Here is a 25,779-nt window from a genome sequence, read left to right on the forward strand (position 1 = left end):
CTGATTACTATATACAATCATTCACTTGTTGCTATTACTCACAGGTAGCACAAGTAATTGACTTGTACCACTTCTGATTTTCTTGAGAAGGCTCTTGGTGATGAGTGAAGCTAATCTCTGCTAATACCAAACAAATCCTATAAAGCAAATCAATAACCACAAAATGCGTTGGGTTGGAAGAGACCTTTAAGACCATCTACTCCCAACCCCACTACTGTAGGCAGGGACACCTCCCCCTAGACCAGGTTGCTAGTCAATAGCAACCTACAGCATAATGCTGCTCTATTGTTTCCAAGAAGTTCAAGAGTGCACTGCCAGCCCCAGCATACTCCAAATCCACCTCAGAGCAAATTTCAAAAGGTTTACAAATCAGTTAAAATACTTTAAGTTACCTTTAAATATTTTCTAAGTAAAGACCATTAAATTCAAAACAAGTCCCTTGAGATGCCTAAAGATGTAGCCGTTTGCCTTCAAAGGTTTTCTGCTGTTGGGTTGTTTTTTTTTTTTTGCCTCATCTTTAACTGAATACAGTTTTTTTTGTGTGTGGTTTTTTTTTTTTAATATGAGCCAATTCAGAAACAAGAGATTTTACTTATCAGATTAGCTGCTCAGATAAATTTGGCAGTATTTAACCAAATGCAGTGCGCAACCTAGCTGTAAGTCTCAAGCTAGTTCACAGAACTCTTCAAGCCTTCAAGCACACATATGCACCTCAAAAGCTACGTGATCATTTGGCTCAATAGAGACTGCTGTTGCCTTCTTTGCTTTAGAGAAAAATCCACCAGGCAGATAATATTTTGCTAGAATTTAATAATTACAGTTACAATGTATTACGAACACATTTAGCATTAACATGGGATAAAGAGCCAAGTGACACCAAAGACTTCACGAACTGACATTCAGTTCTCAAATACATTAGCCATGTCTCTACCCAGACTAAAAAACTCCTCTGTGTTCAGATCTTATCAAGCAGTATGATGATGAAACCACCCTCACTGCACTAGAGATGGCAGTATGTGATCAACATGAGTACCAAGACAGTATTTTATATTTTATCTGAAAAAATGAGAAAGATATGCCCATATTAGTCCATGACAAGATGGTTATATAAAATGTCAAGAAAACACTTCTAATGAAAACAAAAATAGCATCCCAGGCTGGATCAAACAAGGTGTTTTAAATAAGTTTGCTCATTACAGAAGACCCTGATAAAGTTTTATCTAGATGAAGTTCAGTTCTGTTGGTACACAGACAGGATTTTGTCCAGCAACAAGAGGGTCCTTGCTCTTTCAAAAATTTCAGTAATCAGTTTCCTCAGCTTCACTACTATCATTTAGTAACAGATACACAAGTTCTCATCATAAATTTATGCAGTAAACTGGGAAAAAACACATTAACTCAGCTCTTCTGATTCACACCTGATTTACATACGTAGGAAGGACATAGGAAAGAACAAAGAGAGCTTTTCAGATGGCAACTCTCAGGGCTCCTCCTCCATAAAGGATATTTGTTTAGTTCCTACAAAAGCAGGGAAGACAGGAATATGCTCTTTGGATTGCTCGTACAAATGACATTTATAATAAACAAAACATGACTTTTTCAATAATATCCAACTTGCTCATGATGGGGGTGGGGGAAACCAGACGAAGCAATATATTTTAGTATTTCTGATCAATGGTAAGGAACACAAGCAATAATAAAAAAATTAAGTCCAAAGTAATTAAAGTCACTTCCAAGAAATGTATGTAGAAATTAAATGTATTAAGAAATCAGCTACATTGCCAATAAATTTTCAACAGCAGTACAGATCAAAATTAAGGCAGACTTTGCTAAGAATTCCTAATTCTTATCTTCTCCATTCAGATCTCCAGTACACTACAACAACTTCCACATTAGCACACCACATGGAAAAACTAGAAGTGTTAGATAGATCTCATCATACTATATTTTTGGTTTCAGCAACTATTAGATAATAGATTATAGCTGAAATAAGACAATTCCAGGAGGATGAAATTCTATCAGCAACATATACCTGCTTCTCACAATTTTCCAATACAGATGTGAAAAACACCATTTCCAAGAATCCACTTGTTTAAGAGGGCTTTAGGCCATTTTCCTAATTGTACAGCAGGAAAAGAAACACACAGAAAATAACAAGGAAGAACTGAAAGGAGAAGGGAGATGCTGAAACAAATAAGAAAGCAGGACCGAGTGAAAGAAGTTCCAGCATAAAGAGGACTACAACAGTAGAGACTAAAGAGGAGGGGATAACATTTGTCTTGAATAATGCTCACATCCCATCAGTACTGTAACCTCTCAAAGCTGGGAAATTTGTAAAAGAAACCCTTCGTACTTCAATAAAGCAAAAGAAAAATCAAAGTCAGTGACTTCAGAGATGCACACATTCTGAGGACGTACAAAGATGCACAAGATCTTCAAAGGAAAAGGAATTAACTACCAAGCTCCGAGATTTGGCTGCCTAATACCTTCAGGCTCTTTTCAGAATGCAAGCCTAAGCAGTACCACATTAGATGAAAAAGAAGGTTCACAATTTGGTCACTACAAAGATAAGTTTATCTCCCGTATCAGGCAGTTACACAGAAAAACACATGGATGCATTTAAATTATGTGCATTTATTGAAGTTTAACCACAATCAGAGTATTGCTGGCTTTGAACTCTAAACAGTAAACTTCTTAATAAATTCCAATCTGAGCGTAATTATCTTTTCCATGTATTTGAAAATTACATATTATATAGTAAAATAGAAGTTTCTGCTGCAACAGTTACTTTTTCACCCATGAAAACAACCTCGTCTGTCAGGCAGTTTGATAACTGTAACTACCTAAAAAGGTTTGTCATGAAAGTAAGTTGTTACATTTGGGAAATCAGGGTTTTCATAGGAACCCTTACGAAGGATTTGTATGTCAAAAATAAGGCCCACAGATTACAAACAGATAGCTAAACTTTTATGAAGCATATCAAAACCACAGAGTTCTATTCCTTTGATTTTTTTTTTTTTAAATACTTACTGTAACAGCAGGAACAGCCACAGAGCTCGATAAGAAGAAATCAGATGCTTCTTTTCCAGCTATTAAACTTGGAAGAAATTCTGCATACAACATGAGTGTTACATCAGCTTCAAAATTTTATTTTACCATTCCAACCTATGCAGTTTTAAGTGCCCAAAACAGTAAGACAATACTACCCAAGATTGTTTTTTTTTTCCCTGAGACAAACTTGGAATCACTCCATAAAAGCCTCAATTGCATGTTGCAATGGAATACTCTATTAGTGAAAATTCAGTGTTACACAACATACACTGAGAACAGCAGTGCTGCTCTCACATTAACAAAACAGAACACAGAACTTGCTCTGCAAGCAATACGTGCATATACACATTTTATTACTACAAGTAAATCAGTTATAAAACAGAATTCACTCAAGGGATGAGTAAATTTGAGTTCCTGACCACCTATACTGCTGAAGTATGAAGAAACCAGTCAAGTTTCCCTTTTTCTCACATTAAGTAAGTAGCAGGGTTTGCACTTACCTATACTACCTCAACCTTGAAGGATCAACTGACCAGAAGGACTAGGCACATTTGTCAGCAAGATTTAATCATATAGTAAATAATCAAGGTGGTTCCTCTCAAGAGACGAACTCAAGTTATTTATCTCTATCTTCTTTCTTCTCTCCTCCCCCAGAAGAAATCACGGCATTTGTATAGCCCAAAGATACAAGCTATACATACAGTGGAAAACACACAGAAGATGACACAAGATCTGGGAGACACAATCAGAACAAACAGGGCTATGCCCTGACACTGAAAAACTGGCTCTAGATGCAGATCACTGCACCTTTAAGAAGAAAAAAATAAAACAGACTTCCAGTTCGGACAGCTGGAGGAGAAGCTTTCAGCCTCCAAGAACTGCAGCTACTCTGGACTTATTTGGGAAATCTATAGTTAAAATACACGGAGAGTTTTTACATTAAAACAGCTGATTTTGGATGGAAGCTGGAATGTTCTCAATGCAAAGGAACAATGAAGCAAAAATACCCTAAAAAACCCCAAACATTCTAAAATTCAGATGAAGCAGACAAAGAAAAGGCTTTTCTTTACTTATAAGCAGTACGTTTGGTGACAGCAGTTTTATTATAATTTGTGTTAAGCTAACATTTAAGAAAAGCTTTCCTGGCCCTTGGGTTTGATCCATCTCACCTATTTCTGTTTTAGTCCTTACGGTGCAAAGCAAAAAAGGGTAAGAAGTGAATCTGTCACCTTTCTACATCTGCCAGGGCATCTCTGCAATTGTTTGTATGTTTGTTTGTTTTAACTTCAACATAAAAACTAGCTCACGCAACCTGAAATGATAAAAGCAACTTAAGAAAATTACAAATGCAGCTATCAATGAAGAAAATGAAATAAACAAGTGATTCATTTCAAGAATGAGTAACCTCTCTTTCAGTGTGGGAAATCAGTCTCCTCAGTTCAATCTTGTTAACTACAACAGAAAATACAAGGGCTGCTCTGAAACTAATTCCTCCTATTTTATTATAGTATCCTCTGATGCCAGAGGTGTAAGTTGGCAGTATGGCAGTAGAGGTTGACCCTTGTCACCAATATTGTATTACATATTATTGCCATGCAACAGATGGCAGCAGAGGAGCAGTCTGACAACAGCACCTGAAATGGAAGTGAGAATGAAGCACTGAACTCCTCCATGTGGAAAAAATTACATCCACTGATGTTTAGTGATGCTCATTGAACATGTAAGGAGATACAAGCGCAGTGAGGTGGTAGGTGGTGCATTTCAGCAATGGTGATAGCCACTTGAAAACAAGCCACATTCCAGATGGCCATGATGTATAGCTGTCACATCACAAAATGAAGAGCATCCAATCAGTCACTCACCTGCACAAATCAGTGGACTATTGTCAAGGAATCACATACAGAGCTGAGTATCAGCTTCAATGCGTTGGAAATAATGGTGGCAATGTTGCAATATCACAAGGCTTGTACCAGGCGAGTCCCACAAATGTTCACACAGAAAGAGAAAGAACAGCATGTGTAAGCTTATTAGGTTCTACTGAACCAGTACAAGGCTGAAGATGACAGCTCCCTGGATTGCATCATTACTGGTAATAAGACATGGTGCCACCATTACAAGCCAGCATCAAAACAGCAGTCCATGGAGTGATTACATGAATTCTCCATCAGAAAAAAGTCCAAGATGCAGCCAACAGCAGGTATAGGGATGTGTACTGTCTTTTGGGATAGGAAAAGGGTGACCCATGTGGATTACCTGGAACTAGGACAAACTATCAAGCCTGATTACTGTATCACGACACTGACTAAGGTTAAGGTTTTAACTTCCAGAGTCAGGCCAGAGAAGGCAGCAACCTTTCCCTTGCAACACAATAGTGTCAAGTCCCATACCACTTGGAATACTGTGGAACACTTTGCCAATCTCAACTGGACTCCTATTACATCCACCATATAGTCTATATTCTGTGCCTCCTGACTTCCATCTGTCTGAGCTGATCAAAGACAGACTGCATAGACAAGATTTCCCTAACAATGATGCTGTTATGACAGCTGTGAAACAGTGGGTCATCTCCACTGATGCAGATTTTTTTTTATGAGTGCTATTCATTGCTGGCAAATATGTATAGCTAATGGTGGTGACTTTGTAGAGAAAAGAGTGTTTTGTAGTTGAGAATTTGCTCTCTCAAATAGAGTTATTGTGCTCTTAGTATCTGTAGTAGTTTCCATGAAAAATAAATAGGACCTATTACTTTCAGAGTAATGTTCAGGCCTTTTTAAGGCACAGAGCACTTAAGCAATGAAAAACTATAGGTTCAAAAAATAACTAACGCATTAAATTACAATGTTAGAAAAGTTCATGTATCTCAATCTACATTTATGAACTTTTTTTAACATACTGGAATACATTTTGCAGATAATTTGTTGGGTTTTTTTTCATTCTATTAAAAAAGCCTAGAAAGCAGTTAAATTGTATGCCCACTTGTAGTTCTTATTTGTTTGTCCAGGCAGTGTTTTGAAGAGCTGAGTTCTTGTCTTCAAAGTCATTTCCTTTTAGGTTTCCTACTTTAGACATGAAAAACACACATCCCTCTAAGGCTTAGATCACCAACAAAACCCCAGATGATTTTAGACAGTACTTCAGCTTTCATTGCTTTAGTGCAAGAAGCTGAAATGGTAACATATAGCACAACTGTAACTGGCCCCTAAAATTCTGCATGCTTAGTCTTGTGTCAGTAGGAAAATCACTCTGCTGAAAGGTCTAAAACACAACCCAAATCACTTTCAAACAAAGGACTTGAAAGGAGTCAGATGTTCAAAGCTAAGCCTTTTGCTCAGTGGCAGCCATGACAAGCCTGCTGGTCACAGGGCCCAAGGGCAATCCGCACTGCAAGAGCAGTTGTCTCTGTCACCTGAAACGGCACTGAGAACGTGTGTGAACATAAGAACTACTGCAACACACCTTGCTTTCAAATATCAAACAGTGAAAGTTAACATGAAGCACTTAGTTTTCCTGCTTGGACTATTTCAGAGACCTACATACCATTTCTGATAACAAGACCGCAAAGCCTGTCCAAGGGCATGGTGACAAATGTTTCAAGCTCAACATTCTGCATGAAATAGTTTTATTTTAAAAATACAAGAACAACCAGGATTCGAATACAATTGAAGATTTTTAAAGTACTGATACAATATTCCAGTAAGCAGTGACAGTGTAGGCTACAAACTCCCATTTTGGTTTGTCACCAATAAATAGAAATTCCTTCTCCAACAAGAACTACCTCCATCATTCTCAAGGCTAGAGATTAAGTTACTCCCCACCAAGCCACTGGAGCAGGCAGGTTGAGCTAATTATGAAAAAGTTAAACTGAATAACTACAGGCTATCACATCCATGAAAACCAAAATCACTCTTGTCTCTGAGGCAGTATAAAATAGATGGATGTGAATTCAAAAATATGCAATTGGATAATGCATAAGCAGGGCAAGGATTCAGTCCCATTTGTGCAAGTTTCTGCAAAGAGCAATTTGAAAAAGGAGCCATCCAGGTACAAGGAGACGAACGCATGCATCGGAGAGTGGGGTAGAGCTATAAGGTTTTCCTGTATTATTTTCCAACTGCTAAAAACCCCAAATGTTTTTAGAAACCATCTGTATGCGACTACTTGGCTAATCCTTCTGCAACTTTACCTGTCTTTAAAAAGGGTAATATTGAAATGATTTTACAGACTATCATCTGGGATACCCTACATGGATAAGGTTAAATATTGGCAAATATTTTTTCATGATTCCACTGCGAGTTATTTATTCCAGGATCAGAGGAATTTGATCTTCACATATGAATTAGTCCATTTTTTTTTTCAATTGATTTTAATTTAAGATTACCTTCATTAAATGCCAAAACAACCTCATCCAAGAAAGTGAAAGCGTTTCAGAATTTTCCAGCTAATCTAAATTCAGGTATAAAAAAGCAACAGAAAACATCTCTTTCCAAATGATACTTCTAGTTTCCAGCCAAAAACTAAGCAAAAATATGAACATGCTTTCCTTTAACTTTTCGTGACCCATAATTTTGTGGTCTGCATGTACAAATGTTGAGACTTTCACAAACAAGCAAGCAGGATGTTTTAAAGGACTAAAGGACTCTAGCCCAGATTAGCTTTAACAAAACTCACCATCATTTTCAGAACCTATTCTTAGCATAATTCTCAAGAAGGTAATCACATGCAGAATGATGAAACAGGGAAGCTAAAATTAGAGAATAAGATTAACATCTAGTAAGTGTAGTAATTTAGTCATAGTATTGATCATTTGATATCAGCTTATAATACTTCAAGAAGCTATTTAATAGATAGTAAGTAAAGGCAACTAAGGTAGCACCTGCAAACCAGATCAGCTTTAGAACTCAAACTTCCAAGTTATAAATGAAGACTCTCTTAAGGAGAAAGCTGGGGAAGTTGCCTAAAAACATATGGCTGTGGAAATTAATATCACTTCCTTTTACACTACAAAACCATCAGATTAGTAATGGAGAAGGTGAAAGAACAAGCACACAGCATTTGTTTTTTTTTAAACCTTCACTTTACCGAATATGAACTGGGAAAGTGATTCTTAAAACCAGAGTGCACTAAGTACTGTTGCTGCATCTAAAAACAGCACTAAGCAAGCCTCCTGCACCAGTAACATTCACTAAACTCTGTACTTAATTTATAAATATAGTAGAGAAGAAAGTTATCAGACAATTGCCCTTAGCTACAGAGAAGCATTTAAGCCTTTCCTTGACTTGACTTCCATGTTTTGCTAGCCCTCAAATGAAATATTGATCTAAGATCATGTTTTCCTTTTGAATAAATGTCTAAAACTATATATACTCTTCTTACTCTTTTTACCAAGAACAACAAAAAAGCTGTAAATGTATCTGTGTTACAACATGAATTCTAAACACGTAATAGGAGAAAAAAAGCAAAAATTCATCTGAGAATATTACTCAGCAGTGACGTCCCACAGCATGCTGACAGAAGAGCAATTGGCAACCAACTCTTTTCCCCCCAAGCAGAACAGACGGTTCCCTTCCTTCAAATCCAGAACCCAGTGTCTGTTATGAATGTGCATCATTCTCACTCACCTCCTCTTTCAACAGTTTCAGAGGAAGAATAGAAGTATTTCAGGGTCAAAAATCCTTCTTCTGAACTTCCCAAGTGGAAAGAATTAAGCATCTCAGTGGGGACTGTGGTAACAAACTTTCCCTTCTGTTGCTTTAAACTTCAAGAGATCTTGCACAAAATCTGAAGTATAGCAGTAAGAGTACATAAAATAGGACTTCCTCATCAACTGAACTGATTCATTTGGGCCTCAGCCTGAGCTCCTCATCATGAAGCAATTCCTCACTCCATTAAAATGATCAAAATGCCCTCTTCTGACAGGAGTTAAGCATAACAGGACCAGCAGGGGCAGTCAATGCTCTGCAGTGACCATCACACGTGAAAGCCTTAAACAGACCCATATCAGACAGCGTTTTCATACTGCAGGCTAACTCTCAAAATCACAAGCATCAAAAGCAGCAAAAAATAAGCTAAATATCATGATTTTTTCATTTACAATGTAAAGGTCTTGTGAGTACTCCATTCTCTTAACAGAGCAAATGCTACAGTAGAAATGTGACAAACAGAGCTTTCTGCAAGAACATAGCCTACCCATCACTTAGGTTTCCCTGAACCAAGTAAAGTGTTCAAGAAAACATACTTGATTTACCTTTTTAGAAAAACTGATCCAACCTGAATAGTTTCTCTGTTCCTCTGTTTGTGGTTTTGCCAAAAGGGGGACCAAATTTTTAATCTTAAGATTTCTTGCAAATGTTGACTACTGACATTCTTTCAACTCTCTCATCCATACCAAGATCTTGGAGCAGTCTCTCTCTCTTCCTGATAAGCTAACCAAGAGGAAGCTAAACACATTAGAAGCTCATGGCACTACAGACTAACACAGACAGCTGTTTGAAGCAAGTACTGGAACTGCATGGCCTTTGCAAACCCTTACCATGTGTTCTGAGCCATAAGTCTACATATATTTTAATGCTAATGGAGATACATGAGCAGATTTGTACACAAAAATTGAAGGTGTGGAACCAGTATCTGCAAATCACAGCTGCTCCTGGTTCTTGCAGTTTAAATACAGACAAAACCCATGATAATGGTATATAATTAAGCATGAATTCAATATGTCTCACAAGTGAAATACATAGCACTGGGAGAAACCTGTAAGCCAACAGCAGCACTAGTGCTATCAGAAATGAGTATAGCCTTAGGGAAACATTAATAACAAATACAAAGTTTCAGAGAAGTCACGGATGAAGACACATGCATACCCCTTCAAAAGTTACTGCTGAACAATGATTATAATCAGTCTGGGACATCTTAGTTTCAGGTCAATGATTAATACTTTTGTCTGAAATTGCCCTAAAGCCATCCACATTTAGAGCTTTACCTACACATTTCATATTCAAAGATTAAGTAGTAATACTGACCAATTTCCAGCTTGACCTATGGCAGACAAAGACATCTTGGATTATATATCTGTATAAATATGTACTTACAAAAGTATTCATGTATACAATAACTTTGTCAGTATATTCACAAACGCACTTTGCAAAAGTTAATGTCTACCTAACATCAACCCAAAAGATGGTTTTCAAAGAATAAACAAGTGAAAATAAAGGATTTCATAGAATGAAATACTATTATCTTAAATTAATTGAACGTGAGGCTGTCTCCTTACTGCCTCTGCTACAAGAGCATCCTAAACTAAAAGTAATGTACATTCATTATTAACTAATGCAAATGAAAATTTGAATCTGACCAACAAGTGATGAAAGACACGATTAGGTATATCTGAGTGGGTTTTTTTCCTTTAATCTTTTATTGTACTGTGTTTCTGATCTTTATCCTGGAGAAGTAGCTAGCTTTAAAGGATAGTTTCATTGACTAATGTTTCTAAAACAGCTGCAGTATGTTCAAAGGTCCTATTCGTTTAATGAAGAAAATAAGCTAAGAAAACCCTAACCTTCCTTTAGACACTGAACCATGTTGCATTGAGGAGCTTACATCCGACCTATAGTTAAGCACTCAGGCTGAACCCCAACATGTATATTTCCAGAGGCCCTCCTTCTGAACACAAAGCCCATATTAGCCTAAGAACTTCAGTCAACTAAATCCCAGCATTCTCCCATCAGTGCTGTGATTCACGTTCTACGTACACTGACACACTGAGGAATTTCAGAGTGAGAGGTTATCACTTAGCACTAAGATTTCTAAATATTAGAAAAAGATAAAGGCAAGACAAGGAGGCTAGAACAAAAAGCAAGCAGAAATGATGTATTAAATTCCCTTCTGTCCATACATCCAACCCTCATCTGTTTTGGATTACAAACTCCTTAAGGCAGAGACCCATCACCTTCTTACGTTTTACTTGAAAGTGCCATGCATATCTATAATGCTACATAAATTATATGTTCCCTGGAACAATGTCCTGGCTTTGTCTGTGAAGGGCCTTGCTAGCATATGAGGCGTGAACCAGATGTTATGGAACTCAATGGAAAAATTCTGCCATCAACTGCAAATGTGCTTTGGATCAAGAATAAGTAATAATTTCATATTTAATATTATTCATAGAAAAAAATAAGGAAGAAATAGAGAGAGCTAGGCGCACAACAATCTTTTACATTAGCTGTTTTATGTAATAGCAGCCAACCAATCCATGCTTAATTAATGTTACTTGTCACTGAACCACAAACCAGAGTGATCTGGAGAGAATATTATTTGTTTGTTTCCTATTAAGTAATCAGCAGCTGCCAGAAGTTTTCAAAAAATCTCTATTGGGCTACATTAGGTCTTCCCCCAACTATGAAGCAGTAGTAAAGCTTAAAAAATATCAGAAGCATGATGAAGTCCTCAGATTAAGTAACACTACAGAAGAACACTTAACTATTCTCCCTTTCTCATATTTAATTCCAGAGAAGTGGAAGTTATACTTAATCACCATCTTCCCCACAATACAGCAGAAATGATAGCCATATTTGTCCCATGCAGCCCAGAACTGATGGGAACAAGGGCTAATTCTGCAACTCCATCAGAACATATACTTGGTTCTGATAATATGTTCAGTGAAATATTGTGCCTTTATATTTGAACTTTTATCAACTTTTTAGCTTCAAAAGTTGATAGGAGTAATTCACATCCACTAAAGCCTACTTTATTACCAAAATTAATGGCAGCAATACTGCTCACTCATGTTGGAAGATCAGTAAAAGACTTAACACCACAAAACTTAAGTTAATAATCCTGATGAGTTCTGACTTTAAGCCCAGCTCAGAGAGCACGAGTAACTTCTGCTCCTCCTGATGTCCAGCTTACACTAGCTGAGCTGTCTCTCATGGCCCAGCCACCAAGCCAGGCCATCTGTGAGCAATCAGCACTGCCTTGCTGCCTCCAGTACCGGCCTCATCTCTTCCCTTTTTGTCTGCCTCTCTCAAACTGAATCACCTTCTGAGCCTTTGCCCACTGTCACTGAAGCATGAAGCCCATGAAAACTTCTCACAGCCAGCCCACTCCTTTCAACCTTGAATCCTCAAATCTTGATGTCACTCTTAAGTGGTACCCTTCTCCTCACCAATCAACTCCAAAATGAGCCCTGAAAAGAGGCTCATTTTAAAAACCATTAAAAAAAAAAATCTATTTACTACATCTTCCAATTCATACCAAGTTTCTGAAAGTATTTTGCTCCCTTAGCTTCCAATGTTTCCAGTGTTTCAAATCACTCTTCCTCACTACACAACCTGAAACACATCAGAAGTCTTCATTTTACCTCCAGGAACTGCCTTATACATTTCACATGAGAGAAAGGAAAAAATGTAACCCTGATTAAAGGAAATTGCACAGACAGAGACGGTGAGTAAGCCATGAGACTGTCCAAGGATTTTTTTTTAACAAAAAGAAAACTTCTGAAGATAGCTTCCATCTGTTTTTATTAGCTGTAGTATCACATGTATGTACAGAGAAGATTCACTACTGTAAGTTAAACTACAGAGTTGCTTAGACATTAAGAGCCTTAGTTAAAGTGACGCATTTTTAACCTGTTGCTATATCCACACTGTGCCTCAACAATAACTACACAGGCTTATGACAATACATTATTGCCAAAACAGACAACACAATGTCAATATTGCTAAGTACTATACCCTTATTCGCAAAGGACATTTCATTTTCCTATTAAATTCAAAACAGGATTTTTTGCTATACTAATGACTGTGTAATTCTAAGGTAGATTATGCCAACAGTAAACAATCAAGTATCCAAACACATTAAACATGCAAGTCATTCAACTCCACAGAGGAAATATCCAGCTGTAAGAATGAGCAATGTTACATCAGGGTGAGAAAATGCTGAACTGTAAAATGATGTGTAGAATGAGGTACCTGCTACTAAGTCTTTGTTGCATCAATTTGAAGAAATCCACATTTTAACAACATTGTAAGGATGAATTCTTGACATTTCCCCCACCCGTGCACACTAACATTAGAAATTAAGCAACATGTTCAGAGAAGTAACTCATTTGTCAGTCCCAGTGTAGTCTAATGTAATCTAGTGTAAGAATGTAGTCTAAGAATCCCACATAATATTTAATAAAATAGATATTTTGCCATTAGCCACACTCCTCCCCCTCCTGTCTTGATCCGTCTACTGATCTCATACAGAATAAAGTGTTCTTTCACATTTAAAAACATATCTTTTAAAAGCATGACCTCTAAATATGAATATGGAAAATAAGGGCAGCTACTTGTTTAACACACAGCTAATCAAAAAGTTTCAAGGCATTTCAGGATACAACCTGAAGGTTTACACTGTCTTCTCTGGAGTACAGAAAGAAAAACAGCTCATTTTTATTTGCATACTATATGCAGTATCTTCATCAACTCAAATAATAATTTACATATTATTCATTAAAAAATCCACGTTGCTTTGTAGAAAGCAATTTCAAAGCCATTACTCTTGTTCGTGTTTCTCTGCAGTTGAGTTGCTGTGGGACTATTCTTTCCAGTCCTTTCGTGCCTCTGTCTAACCACAGACTTTATTGAAACACTGTGTGGATTGTGCATTTCTTTCTTAAAAGGACTTTGCATTTCTCAACCAAATATTTATGCTTTCAATGATAGCACAGTAAGTTTCATGTCAGTTCTCCAATAACAGGATGTAGTGTTTATCCACAGACAAAAACGTTAAGACCACCGCACCATCTTTCTGGTGAACCCTCAGCTACTAGGGGAAATATTTTCAAAATGCATCATTTGAAACTTCCAATTAGAGAATAATTAAGCTTTTAAGTGAATTACAGTAGAATACACCGAGGAACATACTTACCATTATTATCTATGCACAGCTGATGGTTAGTAAGCATTAAAGAGCAATACTGAAAAATGGATTTGATCACACAGTGGAAACTGCACAGTAAGTTTCACTAGTTGGTCATTCACCATTTCTACAAGCACTATTTTTTGGCTAGTCAGTTATTACAGAATTACAGTAACTTTCTTACCTTCTGAAAAAAGTCTTCCCCACTTTTCCCTTTGCCCTCAGCAGCAGCTGTAAAACAGAAACGACATCTGGTTACAAAATACCTGGGAGAAAAAATTTAAGTCTACATATTAAGAAAAAAAAAATCAGTGAGGCCACGCTACTGTGAAATTATAACTCTGGGTAAGTTTTTTTCTTATGCAATAGACATTTATCAACAACTGACTAATACTGGGAACATCTTGTGAGTCACTTGCAAAGGATCAGTTCCAAGCACACATTTATTTGCCTAATAGAGCTACTATTACATATGTTCTTTGTAACTAAAATTTAGACCTACAATCACCTAAGTCCAATGATTTATTCACATTGCATGCTTTGCCATGCACTTCTATTAAGACGTAAGCAGAAAGCTGGAAGGGCACAGCATTCACTAAATCAAGATTAAGAGTCAGAATCAAAACAAGACTAAGCAGCATATTAAGTCTGAATCACATTAGTAAGTACCTCTATTCTACTACTAACTTTTTCTTAATATCAAAGGGAAATAGAACAACTTGATACAAAACTCACTGCTTTTTGGTTCACTGAGGCTGACAAAGCACCTCAGAAATCCAAGCATGCTTTCATGCTGTTATATTTGCTTGCCAGGCAGTGAGTTTTTGCAATACTCCTTTAGACCAACAGCACTTCTGAGCTGCTACAGTCAACACAGCCAAAACGTTGGAAGCAGCCCTTGATACTAGGAACAGCCCATTGTACAAACCAGAAGCACTAGCACTTTTGAATTCAAGAACAGTATTCAAGAAAGGCGATCTGAAGCTAGAAGGTGCACTGAATGGGGCTGCTGGTATCACTCGGCAACTGACAAATATGAACTTGTCATGAAGGGAAAACATTGTGAGCTGCTTAGCCTAGGAAGTTTAGAGGCTGAAAGGTGGAAGTATTGAGTCCATGAAAACAAACTGCTCAGAAGAAAAATAGCAAACAACAAAAATAGAAAAGCCATCAACTTGACACTAGAACAGTTTTCTAGGTAAAAAGGACAGAATGGAGAACACCACCCTCCTCCTCTTGCCCAGCATGCTTCTAGCTACGTCAAATTGTGCAGTGCAAGAGGTCAGATCTGGGGATTCTCGGTCTTGACCATCTGTGAAGAAGAGCAGATAAAAGGGGCATCAGCACAGGTGTGTGCAAGCACACCACACCCTGCACTCTTGAGGCCACACCAGGATGTTCGTATTAACAAAAAAGGCAACAGTGACTTCAGGAAGAGCAAGCAACCACACACCTAAATATCCATAGTCAGTAAACAAAGTATACAGCCTTAAGAGTATTTTTCAAAAAGTCTGTCAAAAAAAAACCAGCAACAGTAGCATCACATCAGAGCAGGACTTGCAAGCATACAAGAAACAAAGATGCAACTTAGTGGTTTCAAGAACAGAACAGGGATTAGGGCTTGGATTCTCTCCTGCATTAATCTAAACCTCACTGTACTCTCAGGTGATGTAAGGGAATTGCTCTTAAAATGCTACAACTGTTTGTATATAACATATGTTGTAGCTTATCTGTGTTGCAACTCGAGACACAGCAACCAAAACAGTAGGTCTTTCAGAAGCAAGATAATTACGGGAAGGATAATTTTCTCTTCTCCCCCAAAAAGCAATGCCTCCAAATGAAATTCCAAGTGAAGAAAACAAAGGAGGGAAAAAAAACACCAAGTTTCCTGATTGGAAACTTGGATTGCTGAAGACTCTCGTTGTCCTTGGGGATTTTCTCCACGTCTCATATACAAAACAGACGTTAGGTTAGCCCCATCACCAACCTGTACAGCTGTTCCAGCTACTTGGCTCTCTCAGCTCTTTTGATGACACAAGCAACGCCAGACAGAGCAAAAGCCACTGAGAACATACAAGATAATGCCATCTGACCACTGCTCCTACCCCAGAAGCAGCAGTGCCACTGTACATGAGAGCTTCTCAGGAAGCATTGCTAACACCTATATACCATGGAGTAATCCTAGACCACGAATTTCTGTACAGTTCAATACAGAAGTTCCTGTTCTTTCATTTGGAGTCAAAGCAGAGGAACTGAGTGAAGTAGTCACCCTGCTGCAGAGTAAATCCCAGCTTCACAAACTGAGGAAAGAACAGTACTCTCCTCACCCACCAAACCCTCACCACCCATGACAGAAGGGTACACTGCTGGAAGCTTCATCAGAGCAGGGTTTCTGAAAACAAAAAAGAATGTGTATACTGCAATCCAGAGGTACTAGCAAGAAAACTGCAAACAAAAGCTAACCTTAGACAGTAGCCGCTTCATAGATGCATGTTGTTTTACACATCTTTCAGTAACTCAAATTGCTGAAACATTTTAGGGAGGTGAGTACCACAACGCTATTTCAAATGATACATGGGCCCAATGTGCTTTTAATCAGAGGGCCCAAAAGGCAAACTGTAGATGAGAAGATGACAGATGGGAAGCTGAATTTGTAGCTTTGAAAATAGACAGATTTTGTTTCAGCTGCAAATACATTATTTCTAAACCGAATACAAACAAGAGATGGCTTAGATAATGGCAGTGATGTTCTGCGAGGCATTTAAGTAGAATTTAAGTAGAATGCTGACAATGCAAATTCCAAGTTTCTTATTGTAGGTTTGTTTTTAAATCTGAATCATTCTGGTGACCTGATTTATAGCTTGACCTGACCAGCAACTTTATGACACAACACATGGATCCCAAAAAGCACGGACAGGAATGGAGAGGAAGGAATGGGAGTGTCCTAATGAAGTTGGTACAGATGGCATTTACAATTTTAGCCATTATTCAGTGTTTCCAATTGCTTTACTGAAGAATAAAGGTATGGTCTTTCACTATAACTTTTAAGGTCTTGTGGTTTCTACCAAAAGGCAGGGAAGGCTGTACTGTGTAGTTTAGTTTTTTTTTTGGGGGGAAACACATCAAACTTTCACACTGCTGTACCCTGAAGCAGTTTCAGCATTGTCTACATGTCCGTAATGTCTGTGCTCACTTTTTTCTATGAAATAGTTGCTGAATATTAAGGTGGCCTAACAGCTGCCATCTCTAATCAGCACTGAATGAAAAACAACACTCAATTGTAGCTTCAAATATTGAGTTAGGCTTTAAATGGTCTTTTCCTCTTCTCTAGAGAAAGCTAAGAAAGTCAGCCAGATAATCTACATGAAGCAGCACATCATGTTTATCATTAGGTTAGTTATTTTCCACTTAGTTCTCCTTCTGCCATTCTCATTTAACTCTTGGTAACGATACTATTGCTTTACTGTAATGCTATACCATTTTCTAAGGAGAAGTTACATTTGAAAACCCAAAAATTTAAATCATTTATATATTGCATACATTTAATGTATGTTTACTTCCAAATGAGGTACGCATGTGTATATACACACACACAGAAGTATATATATATATATATACACACACACACAAGAAAATTTAACATTAATAGTTCCCAACACGGCAAAGATTTTACTATCTCAAAGCCTTTCTTTCTCTCCAGAAGCAGCAGAGATTTGCTGCTTCTGAAAATGGCAACAGTTGCCAAACAAGGAAGAAGTTACCCATTTCTTTCTTAATTAAAAAGCCATACAGATTCTAACACCACCAGGTCAGTATCTTTGGCCCCCAAATTATCAATTTTATGCCCAAGTCATTGAAAATAGGTTCCAAACTGTGCAGTATTCGCTACAATGAGCTGCAACTCAGCAAGCTGTTGAGGTTGACCTCAGTCAGACAAACTGAGATAAAAGCAAGCACTAATTTGTGTTTAGGGAAAAAAAAATCCAATAGGTCACGGCATCCTAAGCTCAACTTTTTTCTAAACAAATCTTGAGAATTAACACTGACTTTCAAAACAAATCTTGTCTTCAAAACATCACATTGAGAAGCTCTCAATTCATAGCTGATGTTCATATCCTGGCAGATTAGTTATTTTACTAACATCAACTGTAATGTTAATACGAAGCCAACATTTCCTCAGAAACCAGACATCACAAGTGTGGCATATATCTCAGAAGAGCACTTCTTTAATTTTCTAACAGCATATATTACAGCAGAAGCACTACCATGTCAATGACAGCATTCCTTGAACTCAACTAAATGTCTACCCCAACAGTCAGCAGCATCTCTGCTGAGAAACAGAAAAGGAGCTGTGCTTTGACAGTGTATCCAGGTGAGCTCTGGAATTCCACATGTGGTCACCAGCCTCAGACCACCACACCCTTCTGTCGGTGGCCCCATTCCCAAAGCAGGCTTGACCACATCATTTACCATTCTGCCACGTCAAGCAGAATGCTAATTAACACCACGCACTGACTCCTGACTGACAAAGTTTTTCATCTTCATCAACCTCTCCTACTCAGCAAGTATTGGTTTCTTGGAAACAGTATTTACTTCCCCATATTCAATAATTACTTAACTGACCTTCACAAAAACTAGGATTATTTTTACACAAAACATTGGCTTCAGAACTACAAGGAAAGACTAAATAAATGTGCATAATAGGCATTTTATATTTTAAGCTATACTGTGTTTATTATAATTTCTTCCATACCATGAAATATTTTATATCGGGTTTTTACTTTGAGATATATTGGATTGCCAAGGTCCCATCCAATACAAATATGGAACAGTTGAAACAGGTGTTAACTGTTATTGTACCCATTAAGTACACTGCTTGTCTACTTAATCACCAAATCAGAAAAAAGCCAGATTGTAATTTCTTTTAAGTTCACATGGAACAGCGAATTTTAACATTTATTTTAAATGTTCTTTTAATCATGAAAAGAATCCTTTACAAAGTAGACCACACTTTACAGGAACTGAACCAAAGGTACTTGGATTCAGTCAAGTTTGGTTTAAAGAAGCCATTATAGCAAACTGATCTCACAAATCAGCTTTGTGCCTCATTCCCCAAGCTTTTGAAGTTGGTATTGAAAACAACAAAAAAGAATTTGTGCATTTGCCTTTAGGTTGGTTAGTATCAGAATTTCTTCTTTTCTCTTCACAGGAAGAAAACCCTACATTTATCAGAGAATCTAATTCCATGTTGTCGTCTCAGGGTTTCAGCTATGAAACAAAATTATTCCTTGCATCAGAAAACACATTTAAAAGAGCTAAAAATATTTGAGTTCTAACAAGACAAACCAACTTAATGTGATTTTGTCCAAATGTAGAATAATATACCTTAAGCAGCAAATTAAAAAAACCCTTTTCTATCCACTAAATCACAAAGAACTTGGAAAACTTGTTGTTTTCCTCATATTAATTAGCTACATTTTCTCTAAGTTATAAGAAGGTACTGACCCAATACTGACTTTGTTTCTGTTTTCAAGAAATGATTGCTCATTATCAGAAATGGATTAAAACCAAAGTCGAGCTCTTTCCTCAGATGGTACCAAGCTAGTTATCATACCAAAAATACAATGTTTCATTGAACAGTTAGGCTTGAATCAGAAGCCAACATAAAAAAGATCGGTTTTTTGTGCACAGACTATAACCCATACACACTCTGAAAGCTTGTCCACATCAAGCCAAGATAAAGGATTCTACCCCCCATAGGCCACTGCTTCAAATGAGCCATCAGTAACAACAACAAAAAACATACATTGTTCAAAGAATCTGACCTTCAGTTGAATTTGTTGATATCCAAACAAAGTAACCATTTTTCTTCTAATTATAAAGCTAACCTCACTTCCAGTTTTCAGCTTACAAACGAAGAAGTTAGAATAAGAGCTAATGAGCCAAAATGAGAGCATCTGGCAAAAGAACGTAGGAAAGCTTAAATAAGCAATCCATTTGCATAACAACAACCTTCAACACTATTATTGTATTGGCCTTTCAATAGTATTTCAGCTACACATTCATCTCACTATGAGGTAGCTTAAGCTTTGTGACTAGTTACCAATTTGCTGCAAGTTAGAGATACTCTCTCTGCAACACAGTTACCTTCGTGCTCATGTAAAGTGAGAAATTTGCACAGTGCAGAAAAAATACCCCAAAAAATCACCAGCCTCCCTGTGTAGTCGTTTTCCCAAGCAAAGGGAAAAAAAAATCACTCATTTTATAGTACCATTAAGTCTCCTGTAACTCATACATTCTGGTATTTTTGGATTTCTATTAGCTTCCCTCCCTCCCCACCCCTAGAGTCATTAAGCAGAAAAAAAGAAAACCAACCAAGTGCTTCTACTTTTAGGTTCACCGGTAAGGCAACCTGTTGTTCTTGAGGGTGCTCACCACAGACCAGGCAGAGTACATCACAAAGTCAACTGGAAGTAGCAGAAAGAAGGGTAATGGATGGAACACAACACAAAGTACTCAAGAAGTTATTGGCACAGTCACAACTAAAAAAGCTGTCAAAAAAAAAATGCACCTGTCCATATATCACGCTGACAAATTTGCCAAGTGAGGAACTACACTTTATCTGTAACATTACATAATTATCCAAAGTCTACATGTTATGTGATGGAAGGATTCCAGGGCTGCAGGTAAAAGTACAAGTATCATCTTTCATTAATACATAAATTAAGAGGAAAAACAACTGAGAACAATTAAAACAAAAAGATACCCACAACGCAAACTGATTTTATATGGGATGTTTCTTTTTCTAGTTGAGCAGCCTAAGGAGAACTGGAACAATTTCAGCATTCTCAGCAAAGGACAAAAAACAGTCTGTTAAATAACAAGATGTTTTTGGGTAGGTTCCACTGTATCTCCTTCTCTTGGAACGAGCTTCATACACAAGCTATGAAACTATTAGTGAAAAAGCCAGATGTGCTAGAACTTCTGACAGACTTTATGACAGACATAACTAGTGTGGAAAAAAAAGAGTAGCCTCTGAACATTGACTGTTTTCACACTGTTGTTGAAATACAGCATTTTCTGAGCACTGTGGATGTGCAGTACCTACCGCCCCTATTCAGGCTACTAGTTAGCTGTGTGAGAGTTCTTGAATTGAGGCCTCTCCTGAATGCACACAGAGAAGTTTGTATTATTCATTCATCCCTCAAGTCCCCACTTACTTTCATATATAAAATTAAGAAGACTATCACGTTAACAACACAAACAGTCAGTTACTACAACAATTTTTCAATAATCTTTTTCCTCATGCTATAATGAAAATAAGACTTCTGGCAATTAAGTAAAACCATCCCATAACTAAACTGCAAAGTTCCCTCCATATGTTATTTGTAATGAATAAGGAACAAAAATCGCCAGGAAAAAAAGCTTAAAACAAATTAAGCTTTGTGCCACTGCATACATTTCAAAGGAAGAATGCTACATACACTCAAATGACCAAAATGGTTTTGAACTAATATTCCAGTGACTTACTTCTGGTTTCTTCAGGGACTTGAAGGATTTGATGGCTAGTAGCATCAAAAAAGATAGAGTTAATGCTACTAGCTACTGCCTTATCAATTTTGTCTCCCTGGCATCACTATTTTTAGAATTGCATGACTACGAAGTTCATCCAGAACCAATGCCTTAACTCAGAACAACTGTAAATTTTAGATATATACTAACAGATTTTTCTAATTTCGTAGAACAAATTCATCTCTACGGAAAACAATTTCTACCAAGTCTCTGAATAGAGAAAGTATGCTTATCTATACACCTCTATAGCCAAATCAGACTGAAAGTTAGCTGTGAATCTGGGGTTACCCTGGGACCCCTTTTCCATGTTGGGGATCTCTCCTTCAAAAGGCAAATGCATCTGGCTCATCTACCCAAGCACAAGATGCTTTCTTATGAGAAAAGGAGCAGAGAAGACTCCAGCCCAAAATTTCAGACTTCAAAAGATAGGAATTGAGTGCTTTACTTCCTGCCAGCTGCTCTTAAATCAGCCAGGAAAACCAAGTAGCTGTCAGCAATGTATTACCTGATTAAAACTGCTCTATTAGCTCTCTCAGTGTGGATTCTTCAGTATTAAAACCCAAGAAACCTGTACCACTATTACATTGCTTCTCTTCCCTTGCATGCAGAAATTCACATTGAAAAAACTTTGTCCATCAGCTCGATTCTAATTACTAATTCAAAATTAAAAACACAGATCACGAAGAGGCAAAGGGAGAGAAAAGCAGAAGTGATTAGTAGTGAACTAGCACTGTGCAAGCCACTGCATACTGTCTTCTACTCTCTGCTTCAGCATATCAGGAGGATAACTCCTGAAAGCCTCCTATATCATCCTTCAGAGGCATTCAAGGACTCCACTTGCTGCCTACAGCAGACATGCCAACTCGTGTTCCAAGATCAAGTTTCCAGCTTCACCTTCTCAACACACAAACTATGATCAGCTTTAGTGTAATGCTAGCTTTTTCAGAGCCCATTCCCACCTTCCTATTCTCACTGTCAAAAACTAGATTGAAACCAAAGGCTCTTCCCTCTATTTATACTCAGTTGGTTAAACCATAAGCTGAAAACCAAGGAGAGTCACTATGTATTCTACACTTAAAAAAAACTTCTGAATTATTTGATGGTCAAATTATGGTATTTATCATGATGAGTCATTCCTTTACAAACCACCATGCAGATAAGAGTTAACATACTACACCAGGGAGACTGACAGCTGCATTGTACCTAAATGATATAGAAGAGCTATTAAGAATCTCTCATTTACTCCAATTTCAATAACAGATTAAGTCATCTGGACTGCTTCTGGGAGCAGTTGAAGGCTCATCTGAAATTCCTTAGCTAATTAAAGTTCAACAGAATTCTACACAAAAATAGAAACCCTAAGAATTTCCTTAAAGCATTAGAAATCTCAAGCTGATAAAGATTGCTTTTCAAGTCCTGCATACAGAGAAAGCATAGCTTGCTGCCAGGCTGTAGGTAAGGACATGAGAGTTCAGAGCAAGAATGAATTCAAAACAGAACATTTCAGCTAGAGAACCGGTGGCTGTAATACGAACTATGTGTTTTATGAAAAAAGGAACAGTTGCCCCATTACTGTAAGTATGCACAAATGTAAGTATTCACAAATTTAACTTAGAAATGGTCCAGTTTTAGTTGTTTCTGGTCTTACCACTGGGATGTTAAAAGCAATATTGAAGTACCAGCCATAAAGTCAAAGAACACCTTTAGTATGGGCAAACTCAAGTTTTATTTGCTTTGTCAAGATATTTCTTTTGAAGAGCAGCTTAGTTTTTTTTTTATAATATTTCACCCAGAGATTCCCATATTACTATCAGATTTTTGTTTATTATAAATTACTTTCTCTATTTTGAAAAAAAGAGGACTAAGACAGCTTTTCAGCATCTAAATTTTGTAGTAGCAGAGTTTTATTTCTGATTTCTCTTAAAATTGGAAAAAAAAAAATTACACCTGCAGCACTGATAAATGCTTTTTGAAGAAAAAACACCCATCACATACCACAACTTGCGTTAAGACAGATAGGTTCACTCAGTCTATTAGCATGAGTGAAATGTGATTATAAACACTATATTAAGTCCCTTTGTTCATCCTCCCTCACTCCAATGTACCCCCCCTGCCTCCCAGTTTTGAGACAAACATTTTACATTATATTGGATGTGGGACTAAAGCAAAGACTGTGATTAATCCTTATGTTCCTAAAATGTTTTTGCTAACTGAACATACAGAGATTATTTGCTCTTGAACTCAGTCTTCTTGCACTCCTTACCCAAGCTACACTCCAGGAAGATAAGAAGTGGAACCTCACTGCCAGGAAGCATTACCTGCACTGAGATGCAGCAAGGAAAGATGAGGTGGTTTAGCTTTTGCCATTTTACTCAAGGGGTTAATTGGCTCCTCTCCTTCAAAAGGCCTTTCTGCAACTCAGTTTATCAGGAAATTTGGGAAGCTGTGTTCAAAAAGATAGTCTGGAAGAGTAAGATTTCACATGGTATCAACATGGTCCAGATGCTTTGTAGGCACAATGTTGACAGGACCAGCCCACAGCCATATGTCAAGTCAACAAGAACATTTCCACACTACACAGTGCCAAGACGATACCAATTCCCTTGACCTATGATCCTCTATGAGCTAGAGAAGGGCTGCTCTGGTAGCTGCTGGAAAATCTCACCAAGATCCCATAGAACCCACAGCTACTGTAAAATACTTCTAATCAAAGAAACAAAAAGCTATCTACCCAGGCAACTAATTCTTCCATTACTATAAGCCTACTCCTGACACAAGGGAAGAAATGAAAACAGTGCAGTTGGGTTAAGCCATTCCAGCTCCGCTTCTATGTTGCCTGCCTCAGATGACTACCCTGATATCATCCTTGACTCCACTGTCAGTCCATGAGCCAACACACAACTACCCAATGCTGAATTTGGAAGCTGTTCTTTCATCCAGGTAGATGGTGAAAGGCAAGATGGAAGACAAAGGAATCATCTTTCAGGCTCCAGCATTTTTCCTCATGCCAGAAACTTAGCCACCAAACACTTGGTAGAAGGTGCAGAACAGCTGACAGAGCAACCTTCATGTTGTCACACACCCAGAAATGAGACACAGGTGAGTCAAAGCATTCCTGCAAGAACAAGAGAAGCAGAAGATGTAAAGCTTGTCTTTTTTTCTAAAAGGCTCCACAGCAGGGCTGCTTTTCTGAATCCCTGGGTGCTGTGGAGACAATTTCTTGAGAGCCTCAGGAGGCAAAACTCTTCTTGCTGCCAGTGACTGACAAAACTGAATCTGCCCCCAAGCCACAGCCTCCATTTAACAGAACTTGCTGTTTACAGGAGGGAAAAAAATATATATATCATTTCAGAAGTGCCCCAGGGGCTGACGGAGGATAACTGCCAAATACAAAAGCTCTGCTCTCAACTGATTGATGACTAGGGATACTCTTTCTATTTGTTTAGTGTTCCATTTTCTCTCTATGCACAACCACTTTTCTTGTCAGGTATGCACACAGATACTGTATGATTCATTACATACAAGAGAAGAATGCAGTAAGGCTGTAAAAAAATTAGAAACAAAAACCCTACAGATTTGGATAAAAATGTACACAATATTTTTCTGATGGCTCTGCTCGTTATGAGTCACTCACAGATGTGGAGCTACAGGATGGAAGCCAAGATTAAGTAAAAGACAAAGATTTACACAGGAAACCAGCTTAAGACTTGCAATGTAGGTTACATACTGAGCTACAAGAAACAAGCCTTTCCCATCAGTGATGGGACACCATGCCTATCTGGAACCATTATGCTAAAAGAGATTCAGAAAATACACAGAGACAAGGACAAAAGAAAAACAATTGTTGGGAATTAACAGATTTCTCCCTTTCTCAAAACCAACCAGCCACACTCTCCAGCTTTGTGGAGTTAACTGGAATGTTTGTTTCAATCTCCAAATAGGTCCTTTCTGTTGAAAAAACACCACTTTTCATCTCTCATACCTCAAGTCTAGAGCAACGGAGCATCATAGCAAAACATGCACCGATTTGTCCCCCATTTTCTCATACATTACATAGGCAAGGAATCCAAATTATGCATCAGCACAAAAACCTGCAATGTATGTTAAGCCCACAAACTAAAGTTGACTCACAGCATCAAGGTCTTTCTTTTAAGAAGCTAAGGAAATGAAGTAATTGTTTAGGTAAGAAGATCAAAGCACAACAGATCTAGACCTTTTGGTAAAGGTGAAAAAGTTTTATTTTCACAGCTGTTTTGTTGT

At 37.6% G+C, this 25,779-nt stretch overlaps 1 protein-coding gene across 1 annotated transcript in view; it reads right to left on the reverse strand.

The window, feature by feature from the left end:
- BICC1 (BicC family RNA binding protein 1) overlaps window positions 1-25,779 on the reverse strand; it is a 97,937-nt gene that overhangs the window by 50,400 nt on the left and 21,758 nt on the right. The window contains exon 2 of the mRNA NM_001199507.2: window positions 14,132-14,178. Coding sequence (NP_001186436.1) covers window positions 14,132-14,178 — 47 coding nt within the window. The remainder of the gene's footprint in view (window positions 1-14,131; window positions 14,179-25,779) is intronic.

The sequence above is a fragment of the Gallus gallus genome, chromosome 6 (genome assembly GCF_016699485.2).
Source record: "Gallus gallus isolate bGalGal1 chromosome 6, bGalGal1.mat.broiler.GRCg7b, whole genome shotgun sequence".
Taxonomy (NCBI): domain Eukaryota; kingdom Metazoa; phylum Chordata; class Aves; order Galliformes; family Phasianidae; genus Gallus; species Gallus gallus.